Here is a 22,087-nt window from a genome sequence, read left to right as displayed (position 1 = left end):
GCACAGCCGGTCTCTGAGTTTTAGGAAGCTAGAGAAAAAAAATGATCCATATGTTTCTAATCCCTCATGGGATTCCTAAATGAACAGAAGGGAACATATGTAATATCTAATCGTTAATATGCCCGTGAAGATTATACTACTGCTAATCCTAGTTTATCCCCTTGTTTATGTTCAACTATGCCACCAAGCTGTGCTTTCATGAAGCTCAACTAACTATACCAAAGCTCTTTGTGCCTCTAGTTTGATCTCATGCTTTATTTTGGGATCGCATTAGATATGCATTACATAAGCCTGACTTTTGGTATTTCTAGGTCTGACTCAGTTTTCAACTGCTGTTTGAGGCGAACCATGACTGAGCATGTTCATAGTCATAAAAAAGTGACATTATTGAATACTGTATTATGTTACGTTACACCAACCAGTTCTTCTAGCCACATTGACCGTAGCTTCCCGTGAGCTGATGGTTGCCCAGACCAGTGGTGGCTGGTGGCACATTAAATCGGAGGACAGGCTCATAGTTATGGCTGGAACGGAATCAATGGAATGGTATCCAACACATCAAACACATAGGATTGGTACCATTCTATTTTAGCCATTATTATGAGACATCCTCCCTCACCAGCCTCCTCTGGCCTAGATCTAACTGTACCGTACCAATGTAAACTCTAAACTCCTCTCCTCTCTGTGTGTCCCCCTGCAGGTCCTGGGCTGGATCCGGAACGGGGAGTCCATGCTGAACGCCAGCATGGTGAATGCCAGCTCGCTGACAGAGGCAGAGCAACTGCAGAGGGAGCATGAGCAGTTCCAGCTGGCCATCGAGGTAACCGCTCCCCCCTCCCCAAAACCAGGCTGACTGACCAGGCTAATCACTGCAACGTGCGCTGTCATTAAACTACACACACACACAAGCGTGCACGAAGTGTAAACTCTGCATTTGCGTGTGCACACAACACAGCTAAACGCAAAGACATATTTGGTGTGAACTCCGTATACCGTTAAGACACACACACACACGCAGATGCACACACCCGCGCAAACATTGTCTATCAATGTTACACAGGCTCAGGCGTACACACACACACACTATCTGGGGAAAACAGTGCACTGGTTGTTTTCCTTCAGCTCTTTAAATAGCTGCTGCTCTGAGCATGACGGCAGCGCTCACACACAGGATGGGGCTGCTTGGTAAAGTCCTGTTTCAGCACAGACACACACACACACACAGCACGCTGGTGACCTGGCACACAGTCTGGTTCTGCTGTGGCTCTGACTCCGAGTAGTGAAGCCTGGATCCGGAGGCCTGTTCCAGCCCAAGAACCACCACCCAAGACTGTGTGTGTGTGTGTGTGTGTGTGTGTGTGTGTGTGTGTGTGTGTGTGTGTATACTTGTGTGTATATGTGTTTGTGTGGGTGCGTGCATGCGTGTGAGCATGTGCATGTGTGCTGAATCCTTTCCAGCACAGCTCTGGAATCGATTTGGGGGGAATGAAAATAAGCCCTTTAAGAACCTATTAGCTAACTTTAATTAAATCACTGTGCAGGGTGTAGAGGGAGTTTTCTTAATGTAATCACCATCCCTTCCTCTCTTTGGTATGGGGAGATAGGCCACTGTGTTGGCTTTCTAGGGTAAATACATTTGTTTCCCATCAGGTTTCTATTGGGACCTATAGAGAGAAAGGGGCAATCTGGGATTCAAACGACAACACAGCGACACCCCGCCACTTTTTTTGGTAGACAGCTGAGGGATGAGGTAAAACAAGCTTATATTTTGCGTACTGATGGGGCACGACAGTTGAATCAAACGCCTTTATAAGTTACATATTCTTCAAGAATCAATGACCTGCACCATTAGCATGAAATAAATAATCAAATAAATAATACAAAGACTGAGCTGTATTGTATGCAAAAAAAAAGGTTAATTATATTCAATTATATTATTTTATACGAATACAATTGCTCAGAGAAAGAGCTTCTGTTTAAGAAGTGATACTTTTTTCTCTCAAAATGATTGGCATTCCTTTTTTCCATCCCTTTCAATACCTTACCTTTCGAGGGTAACGGCACTGAGCCTTTTTCTCAAATGATTTATGAGATTGAAGAACACGTTGGGAGGGATCTTAGAACATCCCGCCATACATCCTTGATCATCCACCACCAGATTTTACAGTAGATATGGGGTTCTTTTCTGCTTTCGACGCCAAACCCACCACTGGTGTGCGTGGCCAAAGATCTCAATTTTCACGTCATCCAACAAAATGTAAACGCCTGGTGCTTTGGTCAGATGACATGAAATTTTTGCTTTTTGGTCATGCACACCAGTGGTGGGTTTGGTGCCTAAATGAGAATGCATAAGCAGACAATAACCTCATACCTACTGTAAAATATGGTGATGGATTTTTGATGTTATGGGGCTATTTTGCTTCCACTGGTCCTGGGGTGCTTGTTAAGGTCGACGGCATCATGAACTTTACCCAGTACCAGGACATTTTAGCCAACAACTTGGTTGCCCCTACTGGGAGGCTGAATCTTGGCCGCAAGTGGATTTTCCAGCAAGACAATAACCCCAAGCAGACATCAACATTCACAAAGAAATGGATAATTGACCACAAAATTGACATTTTGCAATGGCCATCTCAGTCTCTGGACATGAACACCGTTTAAAACCTGTGGTTTGAATTGAAAAGGGCAGTTCATAAGAGCAGACGAAGGATATCAAGGATCTGGAAAGATTCTGTATGGAGGAATGGTCTAAGATCCCTCCCAACGTGTTCTCCAATCTCATAAAGCATTTTACAAAAAGGCTCAGTGCCGATATCCTCGCATGGTGAGGTATTGAAAGGTATTGAAAACAGGGATGCCAATCATTTTCACCCATATGTCTTTGAGAGGAAAAATATATATACTGTATATACTTATTAAACAAAATCTCTTTCTCTGAGAAATTATATTAGTGTAAAATAATAGAATTTTCTGCATTTGTGAGCATAAAATATAGCCAGTATTTGTATTAATATACATAATATATTATTATACTGTATTTTTTGCTCATCTTTATCAAGGAAATCATTTTGGATTCTAAAAGTAAAACAAATAGATGTAGCAATCATAGATGACCCTTTAAGGGAGTTAAGTCTGGATTTACCTGACTATATCATATTAGATGCAAAATGGATGTTGTAAAAGTAACTACATTGACAGAGCGTTCTAGATGAACCAGTGACTGTTATGTGATATATACTCCTATAAGATTGATGCTTTATGAAAGGTTTATGGCTCTTGGTCCTATGCTTTCATGGGGAGTCAGCATTTCCCTGGCCCTCCATTAGCTGTGGACCAGAAACCTGGGATGCATCCCAAATGGCACCCTATTCCCTATTAAAGTCCACTACTTTTGACCAGAGCCCTATGAGCCCTGGTCAAAAGTAGTGCACTATAAAGGGAATAGAGAGCCATTTGGGATGTGGCACTGCTTTACGTTATAGTTTAGGAAGGCTTCTAGAGTTAGGTAATGGAACTCGTGTAGAAATTAAATTCCATATTTGTTATGTAACGGTACATTTTCTTCTCGTTCCTATTCTCCAGATATTTTCTATGGATTTTTCATTCAAAGGACAAACTCAATTGCTCGTATTCCCTTTGGAAACAATTCCTGTTTTTTTGTGTATGATAATACATAATTTGTAATGTTTTTGATTAAGTAGTAACTTAAAGTTAAATACTGCACTCATTCTTGTGTAAGTGCAGAAAAGTTGAATTATTCTTGACGGCTTTATTCCCTTTTCTCCTGTATTAGCTTTCTCTGGTGGATTTATAGTTGTAAATCAGGCCTGGTTCTGACCGGAAAAGCACAACATGGTAGTTTGCCTCTATGGGTTTAATTCTGTAAGATTGAATAGACTTGTTAAAATGCATTTCTGTTAAATTCTGATTTATGTTTTCCTTTGTGATGTAGTGCAGCCTAGCCAAGCAAAAACACTGACACTGTTACAACTGAATGTTCTCTTTCTAGAGGACAACGTACACTGAGTGTACAAAACATTAGGAACACCTGCTCTTTCCATGACATAGACTGACCAGGTGAAAGCTATGATTCCTTATTGATGTCACCTGCTAAATCCACTTTAATCAGTGTAGTTGAAGGGGAGGAGACCGGTTAAAGAATGGTTTCTAAGCCTTGAGACAATTGAGTCATGGATTGTGTATGTGTGCCATTCAGAGGGTGTATGGGCCAGACAAAATATTTAAGGGCCTTTGAATGGGGTATGGTAGTAAGTGCCAGGTGCACCGGTTTGAGTGTGCCAAGAACTGAAACACTGCTGGTTTTTTCACGCTCAACAGTTTTCCATGTGTTTCAAGAATGGTCCACCACCCAAAGGACATCCAGCCAACTTGACACAACTGTGGAAAGCATTGGAGTCAACATGGGCCAGCATCCCTGTGGAATGCTTTCGACACCTTGTAGAGTCCATACCTCGACGAATTGAGGCTGTTCTGAGGGCAAAGGGGGGTGCAACTCAATATTAGGAAGGTGCTCCTAATATTTTGTACACAGTATATATGAGATGAGGGAAAATGAGGAGAGAAGAAGTGCAGATGACGTTACATCACAAATTGCACCCTATTCCCTATATCGTGCACTACTATTGACCAGGGGCATGGTCAAAAGTAGTGCACTTCATAGGGAATAGGGTGCAATTTGGGACGTAGACATTGAGAGGCCATATGGAAAGATAATTGCATTTATTCTTAGTGTGACAGTATCTTTCGACAGCTCCAGACAAGTAGCTAATGAAATGTCACTTATCTTTAAGCCTCTCATATTTTTGCATCTTTTTTTTTATAAAAACAAAAATCAACTTTAAATCATCATTTATTGCAAGGTTTTAATCACATAGGCAATGACGTCCAAAGGATACCCGAGCTCCCAAAATGCCTTGCAAGCACCAGACTAGACTGGACTACAGTCAATGGCATATATCAAGTCTTTAGGCAAAAAGGGTTAACATTACCATGCTTTCCTCACCTATGGTTCAGCCCCAAAAAACAACATTGTAGAAAACCCATTTCAACAAAAGAATACATAAAGTCTTGGCACATGTTCAGTTTGTAAAAACACATCATATTTACACTGTTAAAATGAACACATGATCATGTAACATTGTCATGTCACTTACCCTGAACCTAAACAACCCCTCTCTCTCCTTCTCTCTCTGTGTCCCCCCCCCCTCAGTCCCTGTTCCATGCCAATTCTCTCCAGAAGACCCACCAGAGTGCCCTGCAGGTGCAGCAGAAGGCTGAGGTCATGCTCCAGGCGGGCCATTTTGACCCGGACGGCATACGGGCCTGCGCCGAGAAGGTGGCCATGCACTGGCAACAGCTCATGCTCAAGATGGAGGATCGTCTCAAGCTGGTCAACGCTTCTGTGGCCTTCTACAAGACCTCAGAGCAGGTGTGTGTCCACACCACCCCCACATAGCGCTCCCTGAATTGTTTTTAGGTGTGGCGCAATCACTCAAGAACCACCTCAAGCATTTCCCATCCATTGAGACAAATGGTGGTGGTGGCCTGGAGGGCCTCCATCTTGTCAACCTGTCCCTATACAAAAGGCTGCATATTGGTAGAATGTCCGGTTCTGTGACGGCACCTCGAAATTGTGTCCAACCTAGCATGAAGACTAACTGAGACCCCTGTGCCCTCCTCAGGTGTGCAGTGTGCTGGAGAGTCTGGAGCAGGAGTACAGGAGGGATGAGGACTGGTGTGGTGGCCATGACAAGCTGGGAGCCATGGCCGAGACGGACCATGTCATCCCCCTCATCAGCAAACACCTGGAGCAGAAGGAAGCCTTCCTCAAGGTACAGCAGAGCAACATGGTTGTGTCTCAAATGGTTCCCTATTCCCTGTGCCTCCTTTGTCTGCGGTGGTAGATCATGTTCGTCTGCAATTAAAATAATAAAACAACACAGACAATTAGCTAGTATACAGTACAGATAAATACGTAGCTAGCTAGCGATCCCATTTAGCTACAAACTTAGCAAACAAGCAGATGAACGTAGCTAGCTAGCTATTAGCCACACTAGCTGGGTCATGACTCAAGATCAAGAACCGTCGCCACCCCTCTTTGTTCCTTTTCCCCAAACGCGGCAAATGCATAACGGCATAATGACCCAGCTAGCTAGCTAGAATCAAAATGGAAAAACTCCAGGGAAAATTCAGTGGTGTCACTAACTATGTAAGGACGACAGTAATAAAAAGTATACTTGAAACTAGCTAACGTTACAGAATAAATAGCTAGAGCAATATTAGCAAGCTAATACATTAGAGTGGGACGCAACCCATGTTCTGTTGATCATTAATTTTCTGCATATTCACAGACCATGAACTCGGGCTGTTCTGTCTGTCTGATTCTCTTCAGTAGGACACATCTGTATTCTGCAACACGTAGCTGTTAGGTTTCATATTGATTTTCCCTTTACAGAACTGAAATACATGTCCACCTCTTGCAAGACATGTTGTGAATGCCAGTTTACTTGTTGTCAACTAAAAACGAATAACCATGTTGACAGTGATGTATCTATGGTGTCACACATGCAATATCTTAACCTCAGTTTCAATGTATTCTGGATGGTAGTTGTGGATATGTCGTCCGTTGCAATGATCCTGTTTCGACAATGTCCCTTCTTGTGGCCCAGGCATGCACGTTGGCCAGGAGAAATGCTGAGGTATTCCTGAAGTATATCCACAGGAACAACGTGGGTATACCTGGTGCTTCAGGCCACGCCAGAGGACCCGAGCAGCAGGTTAAAGGTCAGTCACAACAGCCCTATTGCACGATCATGTTGTGTGTCCCAAATGGCATCCTAAATGGCACCCTATTCCCTATATAGTAGCTAATAATAATTATATTTAATTTGTGGAGTGCGTTTCCCCAGACTCACTGCACGCCTACATAGGGAATAATAGGGTGCCATTTGGGACACACTTATGTTGACTACTGAGCACCAGACCTTATACCTTACTGTTACTAACTCTTTTAATGCTCTTTTTCTTTAGGAAATGTACATATTTCTTTTTACGTTCAGTTGAACTTACTTCTAAAGTTTCTTATGTTCTATATGGAATAGTGAGGGTTGTGTTTGAAACCACTGTGTTGACGATATGCTAACTTCTGTCTGTGCTCCCTGGTCTCCCTCTCCTCTCTAGCCATCCTCAATGAGCTGCTCCAGAGGGAGAACCGGGTTCTGCACTTTTGGACCATGAAGAAACGGCGCCTGGACCAGTGCCAGCAGTACGTGGTGTTCGAACGCAGTGCCAAACAGGTGAGCTAGATGGACACTCAATCACTATGGTACTTTTTAATGGTAAATTTACCAACATATATTATGATAAATAGATTTGAAACGTGTATCTTGTTATGGTAAATGGTGAAATATAAGTATAGCCAGTTACAATTGTAATGGCTTAGAAGATAATAAGAAAAGAAGAACAATATTTACCTGGCTCAAAGAGGAATATAATATCTATTGTTTACAGGAAACTCATTCAACAATTTTAGATGAAGTTGTGTGGAAAAAAGGACTGGGGTGGTGAAATATACTTCTCCCATGGGGAAAGAAACTCAAAAGTGATATTAATCAACAGTAATTTGGATCCGAATGTGCAAATTGTCCAAACAGATCCGTAAGGTAGATGGATGATTTTAAATATGTTACTGGACCATAAACAGGTATGGGTCATTAACCTTTACGGACCAAATAATGATGATCCACACTTCTTTGAAAGTATATATAATAAATTATCAACCCTACTGTAACGGGCTTCCTCCTTCTCTTCATCCGAAGAGGAGTAGCAAGGATTCGACCAAAATGCAGCGTTGGAGTTATACATATTATTTATTTCAAGGAACAGACGAAGACGGAAAAACTCTTGAACAACAATACAAAACAACAAACGAAGTAGACAGACCTGGACTACGAACTTACACGTAACGAAGAACGAACGAACCAGTACTGACTACAAACAAAACGAACGAACGATACAGTCCCGTATGGTGCAACAAACACAGATACAGGAAACAACCACCCACCACAAACAATGTGAAAACACCTACCTTAATATGGCTCTCAATCAGAGGAAATGAAAACCACCTGCCTCTAATTGAGAACCATATCAGGTCACCCCTTAACCAACACGAAACACATAACATAGACTGCCCACCCAAACTCACGCCCTGACCGACTAACACATACAAAATAACAGAAAACAGGTCAGGAACGTGACACCTACAAGACTCTATTATTATGGTGGGAGATTTTAATACTGTTTTAAATACCTCAATGGACCGTAAAGGAAATCACACTACAAACTATCACCCTCACGCTATTAAGGAAGTCATGACTGTCATGGATATATTGGAACTAGTGGATATATGGAGGCTTAAATACCCTGACCTAGTGAGATATACATGGCGGAGGCTTAATCAACCTAGTCGTCTTGACTACTTTCTTATGTCATTTCTTATGTCACCAAAAGTTTAAAAAGTGTTGATAGGGGATAGAATGCAGTCGGACCATCAGATAATTGGCATATACATTACTCTTACCACGTGGGCGAGGATATTGGAAATATAATCAAAGCCTATTGGATGATAACTTGTTTTTAAGTAGGACAGCATTTCCAATAACATACTGTAGGTACAGCAAATCCCCTTATTGTATGGGACACTTTTAAATGTGACTTTAGAGGCCATGCAATTCAGTACTCATCTCTAAAACAAAAGCAATTTAGGTCAAAAGAGTCCATACAAACCAAGGAAATAGAAGGTCTAACAGAACAGATAGATAGCGATAAAAACTCCGCCATAAGGGCTCAGAATAAGTTAGGAAAAACAAAACGAAATGGAGGAACTTATTCAAGAAAGATCAAGTGTAATATATTGTAAAAAATAAAGCAAACTGGATGGAATATGGGGAAAAATTGCACCAAATAATTTTTTATCTTCATCTTAGAAATGCTACCAAAAAGAATTTACTGAAACTTGTTAGAAATGACGGTCACCCATGATTCACCAAATTATATTTTGAAAGAGGTACTTTAAGCATATGTTTTCGTTTCAGTCTCCTCCATCTCCTCTAACCGAAGCTAATTGTATGGATTTTTTTTCTATTAATAATGTAAAATTAACAACCATGCAGAAAGACTCATGTGAAAGCGAAATTACAGAGGAGGAACTTCTTCATGCAATTAAAGCCTTTAAGTCCGGGAAAACTCCAGGGCTGGATGGCATACCAATTGAGGTACACCAAACCTTTTTTGATATACTCAGAGGACCGTCATTAGCATGTTTTAACCACTCCTATGGAAATTGTAGATTATCAGACACTCAACAAGAAGGTCTGATTTCGTTATTACTGAAACAAGTGGGAAATATAAAGATCCAGTCCATAAAAAAAATTGGAGGCCCCTTACACTTCAATGTTGTGATGCAAAAATTCTAGCAAAATGTATAACGCATAGAATTAAAGGTTTTGTCGGACATTATTCATTCTAATCAGACGATACATTGGAGATAATATAGGGCAAGTACTGGAAACAATAGAACACTATGAAAAAATGGGAATCCAAGCCTGCTATTCATAGCTGACTTTGAAAAGGCTTTTGATAAAGTACAACTGGAGTTTATATATAAATGCCTGGAACATTTCAATTTTGGACAATCTCTAATAAAATGGGTTAAAGTTATGTATAGTAACCCTCGGTGTAAAATAGTAAAATGGCTACTTCTCAGAAAGTTTTAAACTGTCAAGAGGAGTAAAGCAAGGTTGTCCACTATCGGCAAATCTATTTATTATGGCCATGGAAATGTTAGCTATTAAAATCAGATCCAACAATAATATCAAGGGATTAGAAATCCAGGGCTTAAACACAAAGGTGTCATTGTACACTGATGATTCATGTTTTCTTTTAAATCTACAATTTGGATCCCTCCACAGCCTCATAGAGGGTCTAGATATTTTTTCTAACCTCTTTGGATTACAACCAAATTATGATATTATGTATTGGATCACAAAAAAATACAACTTTTACATTACTGTGTAGTTAACCAATAAAATGGTCTGATAGTGATGTGGATATACTCGGTATACATATCCTGAAAGAAAGATATTATCTCACTCTTGCTACCATGGAAAGGTAAATACCTGTCTATTTGTGGAAAAATCCCCCTGATTAAAACTCTTTAGTCATATCCCAGTTGACCTATTTGCTTATGGTCTTGCCTACACCTAGTGAATAGTTTTAAAAATTCGATGAGAAAAAAATATTCCATTTCATTTTGAACGGCAAGAAGTACAAAATTAACCAAGCCTAGTTATATAATGAATATGAATTCAAAGGGCAGAAATTATCAAATATTAAGCATTAGACCTCTCACTAAAGGCTTCAGTTATACAAAAGTTATACATAAATCCAAACTGGTTCTCTAGCAAATTAGTAAGAATATCTCACCCTATGTTCAAGAAAGGCCTTTTTCCCTTTATTTAGATTACAACCTCGGACTTTCAGTTATTTGAAAAGGAAATAATCTCCCAAATATCACTATTTTTAAAACAAGTCATAGAAATTTGGTTGCAATTTCAATTTAATCCACCAGAAAAGACAGAACAAATAATACACCAAATATTGTGGTTAAATTCAAATATACTAATTATATCATAAATAGGACTGGTGGAGTTGTCACACATGCAGCTAACAAAAACATATGGGAATGTTGGCTCTACCCAAAATTACAACCAACTAAAAAGAGGAAGAGGGAAGTGGAAGGGGGAAAAGTAAGGAACTTGTCTGTCGGCCCTGCCTTAACGACCATAATTGGTTAAAGACAATTGTGATAAATAAAAAAGTATACCAGTTTCATTTAAGGACCAAAAAATGGACAGCCGTGCCATATAGATTGCAAAATAGTTGGGAAGAGATTTTCAACATACCGATTCCACGGCACATGGTTTATGAACTGATACGCAAAACAACGGCGGATTCAAAAATGAGAATTTTTCAATTTAAATAATTATAGAAAATTCTTACAACCAATAGAATGTTATTTATATGGGGGATACAACCTTCCCAGTTCTGCAGATTCTGCTGCGAAGAGACAGAGTCATTAGATCACTTGTTTTGGTACTGTCCATATGTACTGTAGCTCGTTTTTGGTCACAGGTCCAGGAATGGCGGAAGAATTGCAATATTTACCTGGAGCTAACTCCGCAGAAAGCACTACAGGGTGATCTGAAAAGTCATAGTCTATCGATCAATATTATAATAATGCTTTTAGCAAAAATGTTTATTTTCAATTTACAAATTTACAACAATGAGAATAGAAAGGTTCAGAACTTTTGTGAAACATCACAGAACAGTTGAAAAATATATGGCAAATAGAAATCCAATATGGATGGTTCTAAGAGATAGATGGGAGGGGTTGAATGGAGCTGAAGGTTGGGATTAATAACAACAGAAAGTAATATAAAACATACTGTGTCCGTAAAATGTATATAGGTTCAGAACTTTTGTGAAAGAGCACAGTTAGAAAGATATGGCAAACCGGATGGACATCAGAAATAGATGGGAGAGGTTGAGGGTAAGGGAAGGACAGGACAGGAGTAAAAACATACAAAATAGAACTATTGTAAAATAGACTGTGCATAAAATGTATTTAGCAAGCTGGAAGTAGAAGCCAAAGCGTTGCTGTTTACTAGTTTACTCCAATTAGGGGTGGTAGGGTTAGAAAGTAATAAAGGAAAATATATTTTAACAAGATATGTATGTGTATGTATGCATATGTATGTGTATGTAAACTCAGCAAAAAAAGAAACGTTCTCTCACTGTCAACTGCGTTTATTTTTAGCAAACTTAACATGTGTAAATATTTGTATGAACATAACAAGATTCAACAACTGAGACAAACTGAACAAGTTCCACAGACATGTGACTAACATAAATGGAATAATGTGTCCTTGAACAAAGGGGGGATCAAAATAAAAAGTAAAAGTCAGTATCTGGTGTGGCCACCAGCTGCATTAAGTACTGCAGTGAATCTCCTCCTCATGGACTGCACCAGATTTGCCAGTTCTTGCTGTGAGATATTACCCCACTCTTCCACCAAGGCACCTGCAAGTTCCCCGACATTTCTGGGGGGAATGGCCCTAGCCCTCACCCTCCAATCCAACAGGTCCCAGACGTGCTTAATGGGATTGAGATCCAGGCTCTTCGCTGGCCATGGCAGAACACTGACATTCCTGTCTTGCAGGAAATCACACACAGAAAAGGCTGTATGGCTGGTGGCATTGTCATGTTGGAGGGTCATGTCAGGATGAGCCTGCAGGAAGGGTACCACATGAGGGAGGAGGATGTCTTCCCTGTGACGCACAGCGTTGAGAGTGCCTGCAATGACAACAAGCTCAGTCCGAGGATGCTGTTACACACCGCCCCAGACCATGACGGACCCTCCACCTCCAAATTGATCACACTCCAGAGTACAGGCCTCGATGTAACGATCATTCCTTCGACGATAAACGCGAATCCGACCATTACCTCTGGTGTGACAAAAACGCGACTAGTCAGTGAATAGCACTTTTTGCCCGTCCTGTCTGGTCCAGCGACGGTGAGTTTGTACCCATAGGCAACGTTGTTGCCGGTGATGTCTGGTGAGGACCTGCCTTACAACAGGCCTACAAGCCCTCAGTCCAGCCTCTCTCAGCCTATTGTGGACAGTCTGAGCACTGATGGAGGGATTGTGCGTTCCTGGTGTAACTCGGGCAGTTGTTGTTGCCATCCTGTACCTGTCCCGCAGGTGTGATGTTCAAATGTAACGATCCTGTGCAGGTGTTGTTACACTTGGTCTGCCACTGCGAGGACGATCAGCTGTCCGTCCTGTCTAACTGTAGCGCTGTCTTAGGCGTCTCACAGTACGGACATTGCAATTTATTGCCCTGGCTACATCTGCAGTCCTCATGCCTCCTTGTAGCATGCCTAAGGCACGTTCACGCCGATGAGCAGGGACCCCGGGCATGTTTCTTTTGGTGTTTTTCAGAGTCAGTAGAAAGGCCTTTTTAGTGTCCTAAGTTTTCATAACTGTGACCTTAATTGCCTACCGTCTGTAAGCTGTTAGTGTCTTAACGATCATTAATTGTTTATGGTTCATTGAACAAGCATGGGAAACCGTGTTTAAACCCTTTACAATGAAGATCTGTGAAGTTATTTGGATTTTTACGAATTTTCTTTGAAAGACAGGGTCCTGAAAAGGGACGTTTCTTTTTTTGCTGAGTTTATGTATATATGTATATTTGCAAAAATATATATGGGTGATTGGAAGTAATGCAGACAATTACGTTGATGGAAGCTACAATCTATCTGCAATATTAAAGCTGATCTACCCCCTAAAAATACAAATTTAAAACAACAACAAAAAAGCAGGTGAGCTCTCCTGAACACAGCCCAAGCACTCCGAGTGCTGTGTTTATACTGCATGTCCATAACATCTGGCCCTGGACTAGACCCAGCCAGGGATACGTGGTGGTTTTGTTTGTTTTCGATGGCCAGCACAGCCACCGATGAAAGATAGAGGGCATGCAGAGAGGGAGAGAGGAATATGGAAAGAGGGAGCTCTTCACTTCTCTTCACTCCCCCCTGTCCCGTCTGTCTCCGCAGGCCTTAGACTGGATCCAGGAAACAGGAGAGTATTACCTCTCCACTCACACCTCCCCTGGAGAGAGCGGCGAGAGGAGTCAGGAACTGCTGAAGGAGTACGAGGAATTCAGAGTCTCCGCCAAGGTGTGGACCTGGACCTGGGAAGCAGATCTAGGCTACGTCCCAAATGGCACCTTACTCCCTATGTAGTGCACTACTTTTGGAGTAGGGTGCCATCTGGTACGCAGCCCTAGAGCTACTGTTTGGAGTCTGCTCAGACTCCCTCACTTACTGCTGACCCTATACCTGCGTATGATATTAGCCAAACATTTCCACTGCAGCCTGCCTTGTGTCTGCCTGTCTACAGCCCAGTGGTTCAGGCTGCAAGCAAGTGTTAGAGATCTCTCCTGAGGCATGTATGCACTCTCTCAAGCGTCAGCCTAGACACTGACGGGGAGAGGCTACAGATGATTGAAACACTCACACACGATCATGCTTACACACATACACACACGTATAATAATACACACACACGTTAGGCAAACTCACATACACACACTTATACACGTCATCTCTCCATGTGCTTCCTACAGCAAACCAAGGAGAAGGTGAAGCTCCTCATTCAGCTGGCCGACAGCTTTGTGGAAAAGGGCCATGTGCACGTCACTGAGCTGAAGAAGTGGGTCACCACGGTGGACAAGCGCTACCGAGACTTCTCCCTCCGGATGGGGAAGTACCGTTCTAGTTTGGAGAAATCACTGGGCATCAGCTCTGAGGTAAGGTCCCCTGTAGGGCCCCTATGAGACTAAGGGCTAACCCCACCTGCTGTGAACGCTCATTCATCAACACAACCCCAATGACTGTGTTTTCAAAGGACGTATGGAATGAAACAAATTTTGTCAAACATGATATTCCTCATTTGTGCTCCCTTGAATGTATAGTCCTTCACCTGCTGCTGTTGTCATAGCTCCCTTAGTGGTCACCTCCCCTGTAGCATGGTCCTGCAAATACACGTCAGAGGGACTGTCTTACAAATGGAAGATGTCCACAGAGCTTATTACAGTAGCTAGTATCTCTACCACCTTGGGGCAAAGAAAACCATGGGCAAGACCTAACACATCTCAGTTTGAAGTCCTCATCTCGACACACAGGCATCAATTCCTCCTCTAATTGAAACACAGTCTGTTCGAAAAGTCTATTTCATGTGTAAGTGCTGTGTCATCATGGACCATGTTGAAATGTTGCATCCCAAATGGCACCCTATTCCCTATGCAGTGCCCAACATAGGGAATAGGGTGCCATTTGGGACGTGTGCTGAGCTCTCCCTCTGTATCTGACAGGACAATAAGGACTTGGAGCTGGACATCATCCCAGCCAGCCTGACTGATCCTGGGGAGGTGAAGCTCCGCGACCCCAACCACGAGGTCAACGAGGAGAAGAGGAAGTCAGCCAGGAAGAAAGAGTGAGTACACACTACAGACACTACAGAGGAATAGGGAGAAACCGCTGGAGAAAGCGAGTGTTGCGCAGTCGTGAAGTCTATAGTAGTACTATGGCTTTTGATGAGGTGTATCGGCCTACGTTTAACATTCCATGATGTGCTGGGGTCTAGTGGCAGTGCTGTCGTCTGCTGCGGCCAGACCAGATATGGCCAGTGGTTCGGTCCTCCGCTCACTTCCTCTTCTGTATCCCTCTTTTATATGCAGTATATAAAACTTAAAATGTGTTTACAAAATAACAAAACACAATTCATGGTGGAGTTCATGTGATATGGCTCGATATTGTCATTGGTAGTCTTGGAATGGGGCTGCGGGAAGAGACTACGCGTTCGTCCCAAATGGCACCCTGTGGGCGCTGATCAAAAGTAGTGCACTATGTCGGGAACAGGGAGCTGTTTGAAACGCAGACGATGTCATTGCTGGTTGCTGATATATTGTATGTGTGTATTTATCCAGGTTCATCATGGCTGAACTGCTTCAGACTGAGAAGGCCTATGTCAGGGACTTGCATGAATGTTTAGAGGTAAGCTTTCCCCCTTCCATTTTCGCTTGGCAATGAAACTTTCTTCATTTCAGGGATCTTTTGGCCTTGGTATGTACTCAAAGCGGGGGTTCCTGTGTGTTTTCATGATATAATGAGTCAGCTTCTTAGTTTTTTGTTTTTCACCACTACAGTCACCACTACAGTCATTGTACTTCAATTACAATTAACATTTTAGTTATCCATTAACATTTAGGGCTCCCGAGTGGCACAGCGGTCTAAGGCACTGCATCTCAGTGCTTGAGGCGTCACTACAGACACCCTGGTTTGAATCCAGGCTGTATTTCAACCGGCCGTGATTGGGAGTCCCATAGGGCGGCGCAAAATTGGCCCAGTGTCGTCTGTGTTTTGCCGGTGTAGGCTGTCATTGTAAATAAGAATTTGTTCTTAACTGACTTGCCCAGTTAAATAAAGATAAAAAATAAATAAACCCAGAGCAACTTACAGTCAGTGCATTCAATAAGTTTAATAGGAGAAAGCAAACACATATAACAGTTATTGCATGTAGAATCTGCCATCAGAAGAATCAGTGCCAGGAAGAAAAGACAAGTGCAGGTGTGAGTCCAAGAAAGAGAAGTCCATTTTTTTTGTGAGGATTGGTTGTAGGACATGATAGCATGTGATGTTTCCTGTGTCCTCCTCCTGTCTAGACGTACCTGTGGGAGATGACAAGTGGGGTGGAGGAGATTCCTCCTGGCATCGTCAACAAGGAGCACATCGTCTTTGGCAACATCCAGGAGATTTATGATTTCCATAACAGGTAGGGATCTCTTTCAAATTGATATGCGTCCCAAGTGGCACCTTATGCCCTTTATAGTGCACAACCTTTGACCAAGGCGGGGCTCTGGTAGTGCACTATATAGGGAACAGGGTGTAATCTGTGACACATCCTTAATTTGAAAGAGATTCCAACTTGTTATATCATTCGATTTTTTTTGTTGTGTTTCAGGTGCACGTTATTGCATGAGACCAATTCAAATCAGTTCTATTTCATGTGATTTTGGTTGAGGAAATACTTGTTCTACGATAACCAGTGAGTATTCTCACTGTTAACCTTCTCTTTGCTGTTTAATTGCAGCATTTTCCTCAAAGAGCTAGTGAACTATGAGCAGCTACCTGAAGATGTGGGCCATTGTTTTGTCACATGGGTAAGACTCATCCTGTTTACAGTCAATGGGGCACGTTCATTAGAGCACACAATTGAAATGTTTTGCAACGGAAACCAAAAATGAGTATTTTTTTTATTGGTCACGCCCAGGTAGTCCCTCCCTGTTTCAGTCCGTTTTGTTCCATTTGGTGCCTAGTGAATACGACCATGGTGTTAAGTCTTTTACTTACAATGCCCACAGGGTACTTCTGACTTGTGGCTTCCTGATTGATAATTACATGTGAATGCTGTTTACCTTCTTGCAATTCGTTTATACAACATCGGTAATCAATCAAACAAAATGTACAGTATTTTATAAAGCCCTTTTTTCCCCCATAAACCATAGGCAGGCATGCAGTAGCATGAAAATCTCTTGCAAACTTACTTGGATTAAGCATTGGCAGTGAGCATTGCATATTGTAGTGATATATATGGGAAAAGTGTATGGGTCTTTCTATTAATAAAGGAGCAAATGTGTGACATCAGGGTTAAAATGTCAAAATGGTTTGATATACATTTAAATGTGATTTTCTTGCATCTTCACATGTGTAGTTACAGGAATACAAGTCTAAATTAGACACAATGAGACCATAACACCACCTAGAAACAACAAAACATCGACATGTCATTCAAAATGTCACATGAAACATAGACACCAGGGGTTGGAACCAAAATTATTTTCCAATAGTTTTGTTCTGAACAGAACCATATTTTTGGGGGTTCAGTTCCACTGTTCCGACCAGCAAAATAAAGTTCTGAACCGGTTCGAACAAAAAAAAGTAACACTTTATATCGTTCCTTTTTAAACCTCTAAAATAAATATTTTAGCTCGACATTAAATAACTTCGGATAAAGTAGTTTGCTATGGAGCGGGCAAGCTATTTACATGTATTGGATAGACCAGTGTAGGGCGCGAAATGCTACTGAAATTTTGAAGGTGGGGAGACAGCGAAAGAGGGTGGTGGAAGAGGCTTGGCTTGAAGCGCTGTGTATCTTCTTGTTATGACATGCATTATCTGAATTAGGTCTACAGGATTATACCCACTGAGGAGCGGGTTCTATAAAGGAACTTTGAATGTCTTTGAACTTCAGAGATTTGGCTTAACGTTGGACCAGCTAGCTAACAAGCTTGTGTGTGCAGAGCGACACCAGAATTAAAAAGAAAAACACGTCTTACCTTTTTTGTAGTTAATAAATCCAATGCGAAACGTGATAACTATAGTATCCTTAATAACCTCTTAAACTGACAGTCCGTGAAATCGTATATTTTTACATTCATTCTTTTATTGATTTCCCACCGTTAAATAAGTCAGAATAAAGCCACCCAGACCTTCCTAGGGCCATGTAAACGTGCTCCGTCGAATAAACTTGTATTTGCCTCCCTCTGGTGGTCGGCTGCATCCACTTCACTGCAACGTTACATCAAACGGGCGGTCCTTAGAAAAACATTTATCCAGATCGACTGCTTCACAGCACGGACATAGCAGAGCAATCGCTGAATTTGTCTCAAGCAGGCGAATCTAAATAAATAACTTGCATAGCGCTACAATAAGGAATGCGACCTACACACTTCCTTAAACCTAAAATAAGTAAAGAAGTAATTTTCAATGTACCGATTCCATGGCAGGTGGTTTATGAACTGATACACAAAATGTTTCAACCAATTCAAAACTAAATGATTATACAAAATGTGTGCAACCAATAGAATGTTATATATACAGTGCATTCGGGAAATATTCAGACACCTTGACTTTTTCCACGTTACAGCCTTATTTTAAAATGGATTCAATTGTTTTTGTTCCCTTATCTACACACAATATCCCATAAAGACAAAGCAAAAACAGAAAACATTTACATGCCTCCCGAGTGGCGCAGTGGTCTAAGGCACTGCATCGCAGTACTTGAGGCGTCACTACAGACCCGGGTTTGACCCCAGGCTGTGTCTCAGCCGGCTGTGACTGGGAGACCCATGAGGCGGCGCACAATTGGCCCAGCGTTGTCCAGGTTAGGAGAGGGTTTGGGTTGCCGGGATGTCCTTGTCCCATCGAGGCTCTAGCAACTCCTTGTGGCGGGCCGGGCGCATGCACGCTGACTTCGGTCGCCAGTTGTATGGTGTTTCCTCCGACACATTGGTGCCGCTGGCTTCCGGGTCAAGTAGCATTGCGGCTTGGCAGGGTCGTGTTTCGGAGGATGCACTTGACCTTTGCCTCTCCTGAGTCCGTACGGGAGTTGCAGCGATTGGACAAGACTGTAACTACCAATTGGATATCATGAAATTGGGGAGAAAAAGAGATAAAAAAAATAATGTAAACATTTACATAAGTATTCAGACCATTTACTCAGTACTTTGTTGAAGCACCTTTGGAATCCATTACATCCTTGAGTCTTCTTGAGTATGATGCTACAGGCACACCTGTATTTGGGATGTTTCTCCCATTCTTCTCTGCAGATCCTCTCAAGCTCTGTCAGGTTGGATGGGGAGAGTCGCTGCACAGCTATTTTCAGGTCTCTCCAGAGATTTTCGATCGGGTTCAAGTCCAGGCTCTGGCTGGGCCACTCAAGGACATTCAGAGACTTGTCCCAAAGCCACTCCTGCGTTGTCTTGGCTGTGTGCTTAGGGTCATTGTCCTGTTGGAAGGTGAACCTTCGCCCCACTCTGAGGTCCTGAGCACTCTGGAGCAGGTTTTCTCCAAGGATCTTTTTGCTCCGTTCATCTTTCCCTCGATCCTGACTAGTCTCCAAGTCACTACCGCTGAAATACTTCCCCGCAGCATGATGCTTCACCATGCTTCACTGTAGGGATGGTGTCAGGTTTCCTCCAGACGTGACACTTGGCATTCAGGCCAGAGTTCAATCTTTGTTTCATCAGGCCAGAGAATCTTGTTTCTCATGGTCTGAGAGTCCTTTAGGTGCCTTCCAGAAGGCCAACTCCAAGCGGGCTGTCATGTGCCTTTTACTGAGGAGTGACTTCCGTCTGGCCACTTTACCATAAAGGCCTAATTGGTGGAAAGTGGCAGAGATGGTTGGCCTTCTGGAAGGTTCTCCCATCTCCACAGAGGAACTCTGTAGCTCTGTCAGAGTGACCATCAGGTTCTTGGTCACCTCCCTGGCCAAGGTCCAAACCTCAACTTGAGATTTAGTTGAGGTTTAGGTTTTAGTGAATGATTTGTCCCAAATGCAATGCTTTTTGTTTTTGAAATATTTAGGACTAAGGTATTCCTTTCCACCCATTCTGAAACGAACTGCAGTTCTTTGTTAAGTGTTGCAGTGATTTCACTTTGATGTAGTAGCTGACATGTATAGTTTTGAGTCATCTGCATACATAGACACACTGGCTTTACTCAAGGCCAGTAGTATGTCATTCATAAAGATTGAAAAAAGTAAGGGGCCTAGACAGCTGCCCTGGGGATTTCCTGATTCTACCTGGATTATGTTGGAGAGGCTTCCATTAAAGAAGACCCTCTGTGTTCTGTTAGACAGGTCCACAATTTATCCACAATATAGCAAGTGGTGTAAATCCAAAACACATACGTTTTTCCATCAGCAGGCTATGATCGATAATGTCAAAAGCCGCACTGAAGTCTAACAAAACAGCTCCCACAATCTTTTTATTATCAATTTCTCTCAGCCAATCATCAGTCATTTGTGTATGTACCGTGCTTGTTGAATGTCCTGAAAATCTGTTGTCAATTTGTTTACAGTAATGTAGCATTGTATCTGGTCAAATACCATTTTTCCCAAAAGTTTACTAAGTGTTGGTAACAGGCTGATTGGTCGGCTATTTGAGCCAGGTGGTGACATGGTGAGAGCTCCACCTTACCCTCTGATATGCTTGATGTAATGTTGGGGGTATTGCTTACACCTGTCCAATCCTCTCAGATCTCCACTAGTGTCTAAGGGTAGGGGCTAGCTAGGGGTTGTTTCTGGACAGGACCCCACAACCCTTTGCGTTTGTGGTGGACCTTCAGCACGACACTTGAGGCATTGACTGGATGTTTCACTCCATTGCTGGACAGAGGTTGACGTTTATTGTCATGAGTCTTGTCCTGGAAGCAGAACTGAGCAATTTCCCCTTAGATAAGCTGCAAAGTCAAAATTGGCTATATTGTAAAAATGCATGAAAATAATTGTGCTTTTTCCTCATAATTTAAGTTAAAGGTTAGACATTAAGGTTAGTAGTGGTTAAGGTTAGGGTTAAAGTTCGGTTTAAAATCAGATTTTATGACTTTGTGGCTGTGCCAGCTAGTTTCCACTCTGCAGAGCTGCCTCCAGAACAAGATTCATGAAAAATGCTCACCTGCTTGTTGGACACACAGATTTGCACAGGTGTAAGCTGGACACCATAGATACTGTTGTTTTGGCTTTATGGCGTCATTGAATAAGATGACCAATGGTTAGCTAGGTAGCCAGGATATATCAGTCAGCTAACAATTTACAGTGACAGCAGTTCATTAATAATTCAATAAACACTACATCTTATGCAGAAAGAAATCTCACCTTATGTTGGCACTGTGGCACATATGGACAGCTATTAATCAATTAATTAATAGATTCATAGAATGGCGTTAGAAATGTGAACTCCTACTTTGAAAGAACAGGAAGCGTTGACTGTGTACTTGACAAATGGCAACTGGCATTCCACATTTCTATTCAAAAATGAAAAAAACGAACCGTTTTCACCTTCCCAATTGCACCGTTTTAACGTACACAGAACGTAATTTTAGGGGAAGCTTGACTTAATGTTGTCCACGACATAATCTAATTATCTTCGATGCCGTAACAACATAGACACAAATATGTTCCGTCAAGCCTCGAGATCAACATTATTTCACGCATTTTGGTTTTTGTTAAATCGCGTGCGGTATCACGCTAGCACTTTATCACTTGACTGTCATTCAGAAAATCCTTTCCTGAATCGGCTGATGTCGCGCGATAATGTCCCCTTGTAACTAAACACACTGTAAAACTTTCCAGAGTTGCCAGTTTAATAGTGTAATTTTGCTTAATAGCAGAGATTTAGCTTTTTCACAGTACTATTTTCCTTACTGTAAAAAAACATATTACAGCATCCCTGCTGTAATTTTATTTATTTAACCTTTATTTAACTAGGCAGGTCGATTAAGAACAAATTCTTATTTACAATGACGGCCTACCCCGGCCAATTGTGCGCCACCCTATGGGCCTCCCAATCACGGCCGGTTGTGATACCGCTTGGATTCAAAC

At 42.0% G+C, this 22,087-nt stretch overlaps 1 protein-coding gene across 1 annotated transcript in view; it reads left to right on the top strand.

Annotated features, from left to right (window-relative positions):
• The window catches only part of kalrna (kalirin RhoGEF kinase a), a 162,042-nt gene that overhangs the window by 69,211 nt on the left and 70,744 nt on the right, over window positions 1-22,087 (top strand). Inside the window, exons 16-26 of the mRNA XM_039006231.1 lie at window positions 701-820; window positions 5,231-5,449; window positions 5,703-5,852; window positions 6,690-6,804; window positions 7,201-7,316; window positions 13,699-13,821; window positions 14,271-14,453; window positions 15,018-15,139; window positions 15,633-15,699; window positions 16,368-16,477; window positions 16,796-16,865. Of these exons, the coding sequence (XP_038862159.1) occupies window positions 701-820; window positions 5,231-5,449; window positions 5,703-5,852; window positions 6,690-6,804; window positions 7,201-7,316; window positions 13,699-13,821; window positions 14,271-14,453; window positions 15,018-15,139; window positions 15,633-15,699; window positions 16,368-16,477; window positions 16,796-16,865 (1,395 nt within the window). The remainder of the gene's footprint in view (window positions 1-700; window positions 821-5,230; window positions 5,450-5,702; window positions 5,853-6,689; window positions 6,805-7,200; window positions 7,317-13,698; window positions 13,822-14,270; window positions 14,454-15,017; window positions 15,140-15,632; window positions 15,700-16,367; window positions 16,478-16,795; window positions 16,866-22,087) is intronic.

The sequence above is a fragment of the Salvelinus namaycush genome, chromosome 13 (assembly GCF_016432855.1).
Source record: "Salvelinus namaycush isolate Seneca chromosome 13, SaNama_1.0, whole genome shotgun sequence".
Lineage (NCBI taxonomy): Eukaryota > Metazoa > Chordata > Actinopteri > Salmoniformes > Salmonidae > Salvelinus > Salvelinus namaycush.
The sequence above is the reverse complement of the archived record's forward strand: the minus strand, read 5'-3'. Positions and strand labels throughout refer to the sequence as shown.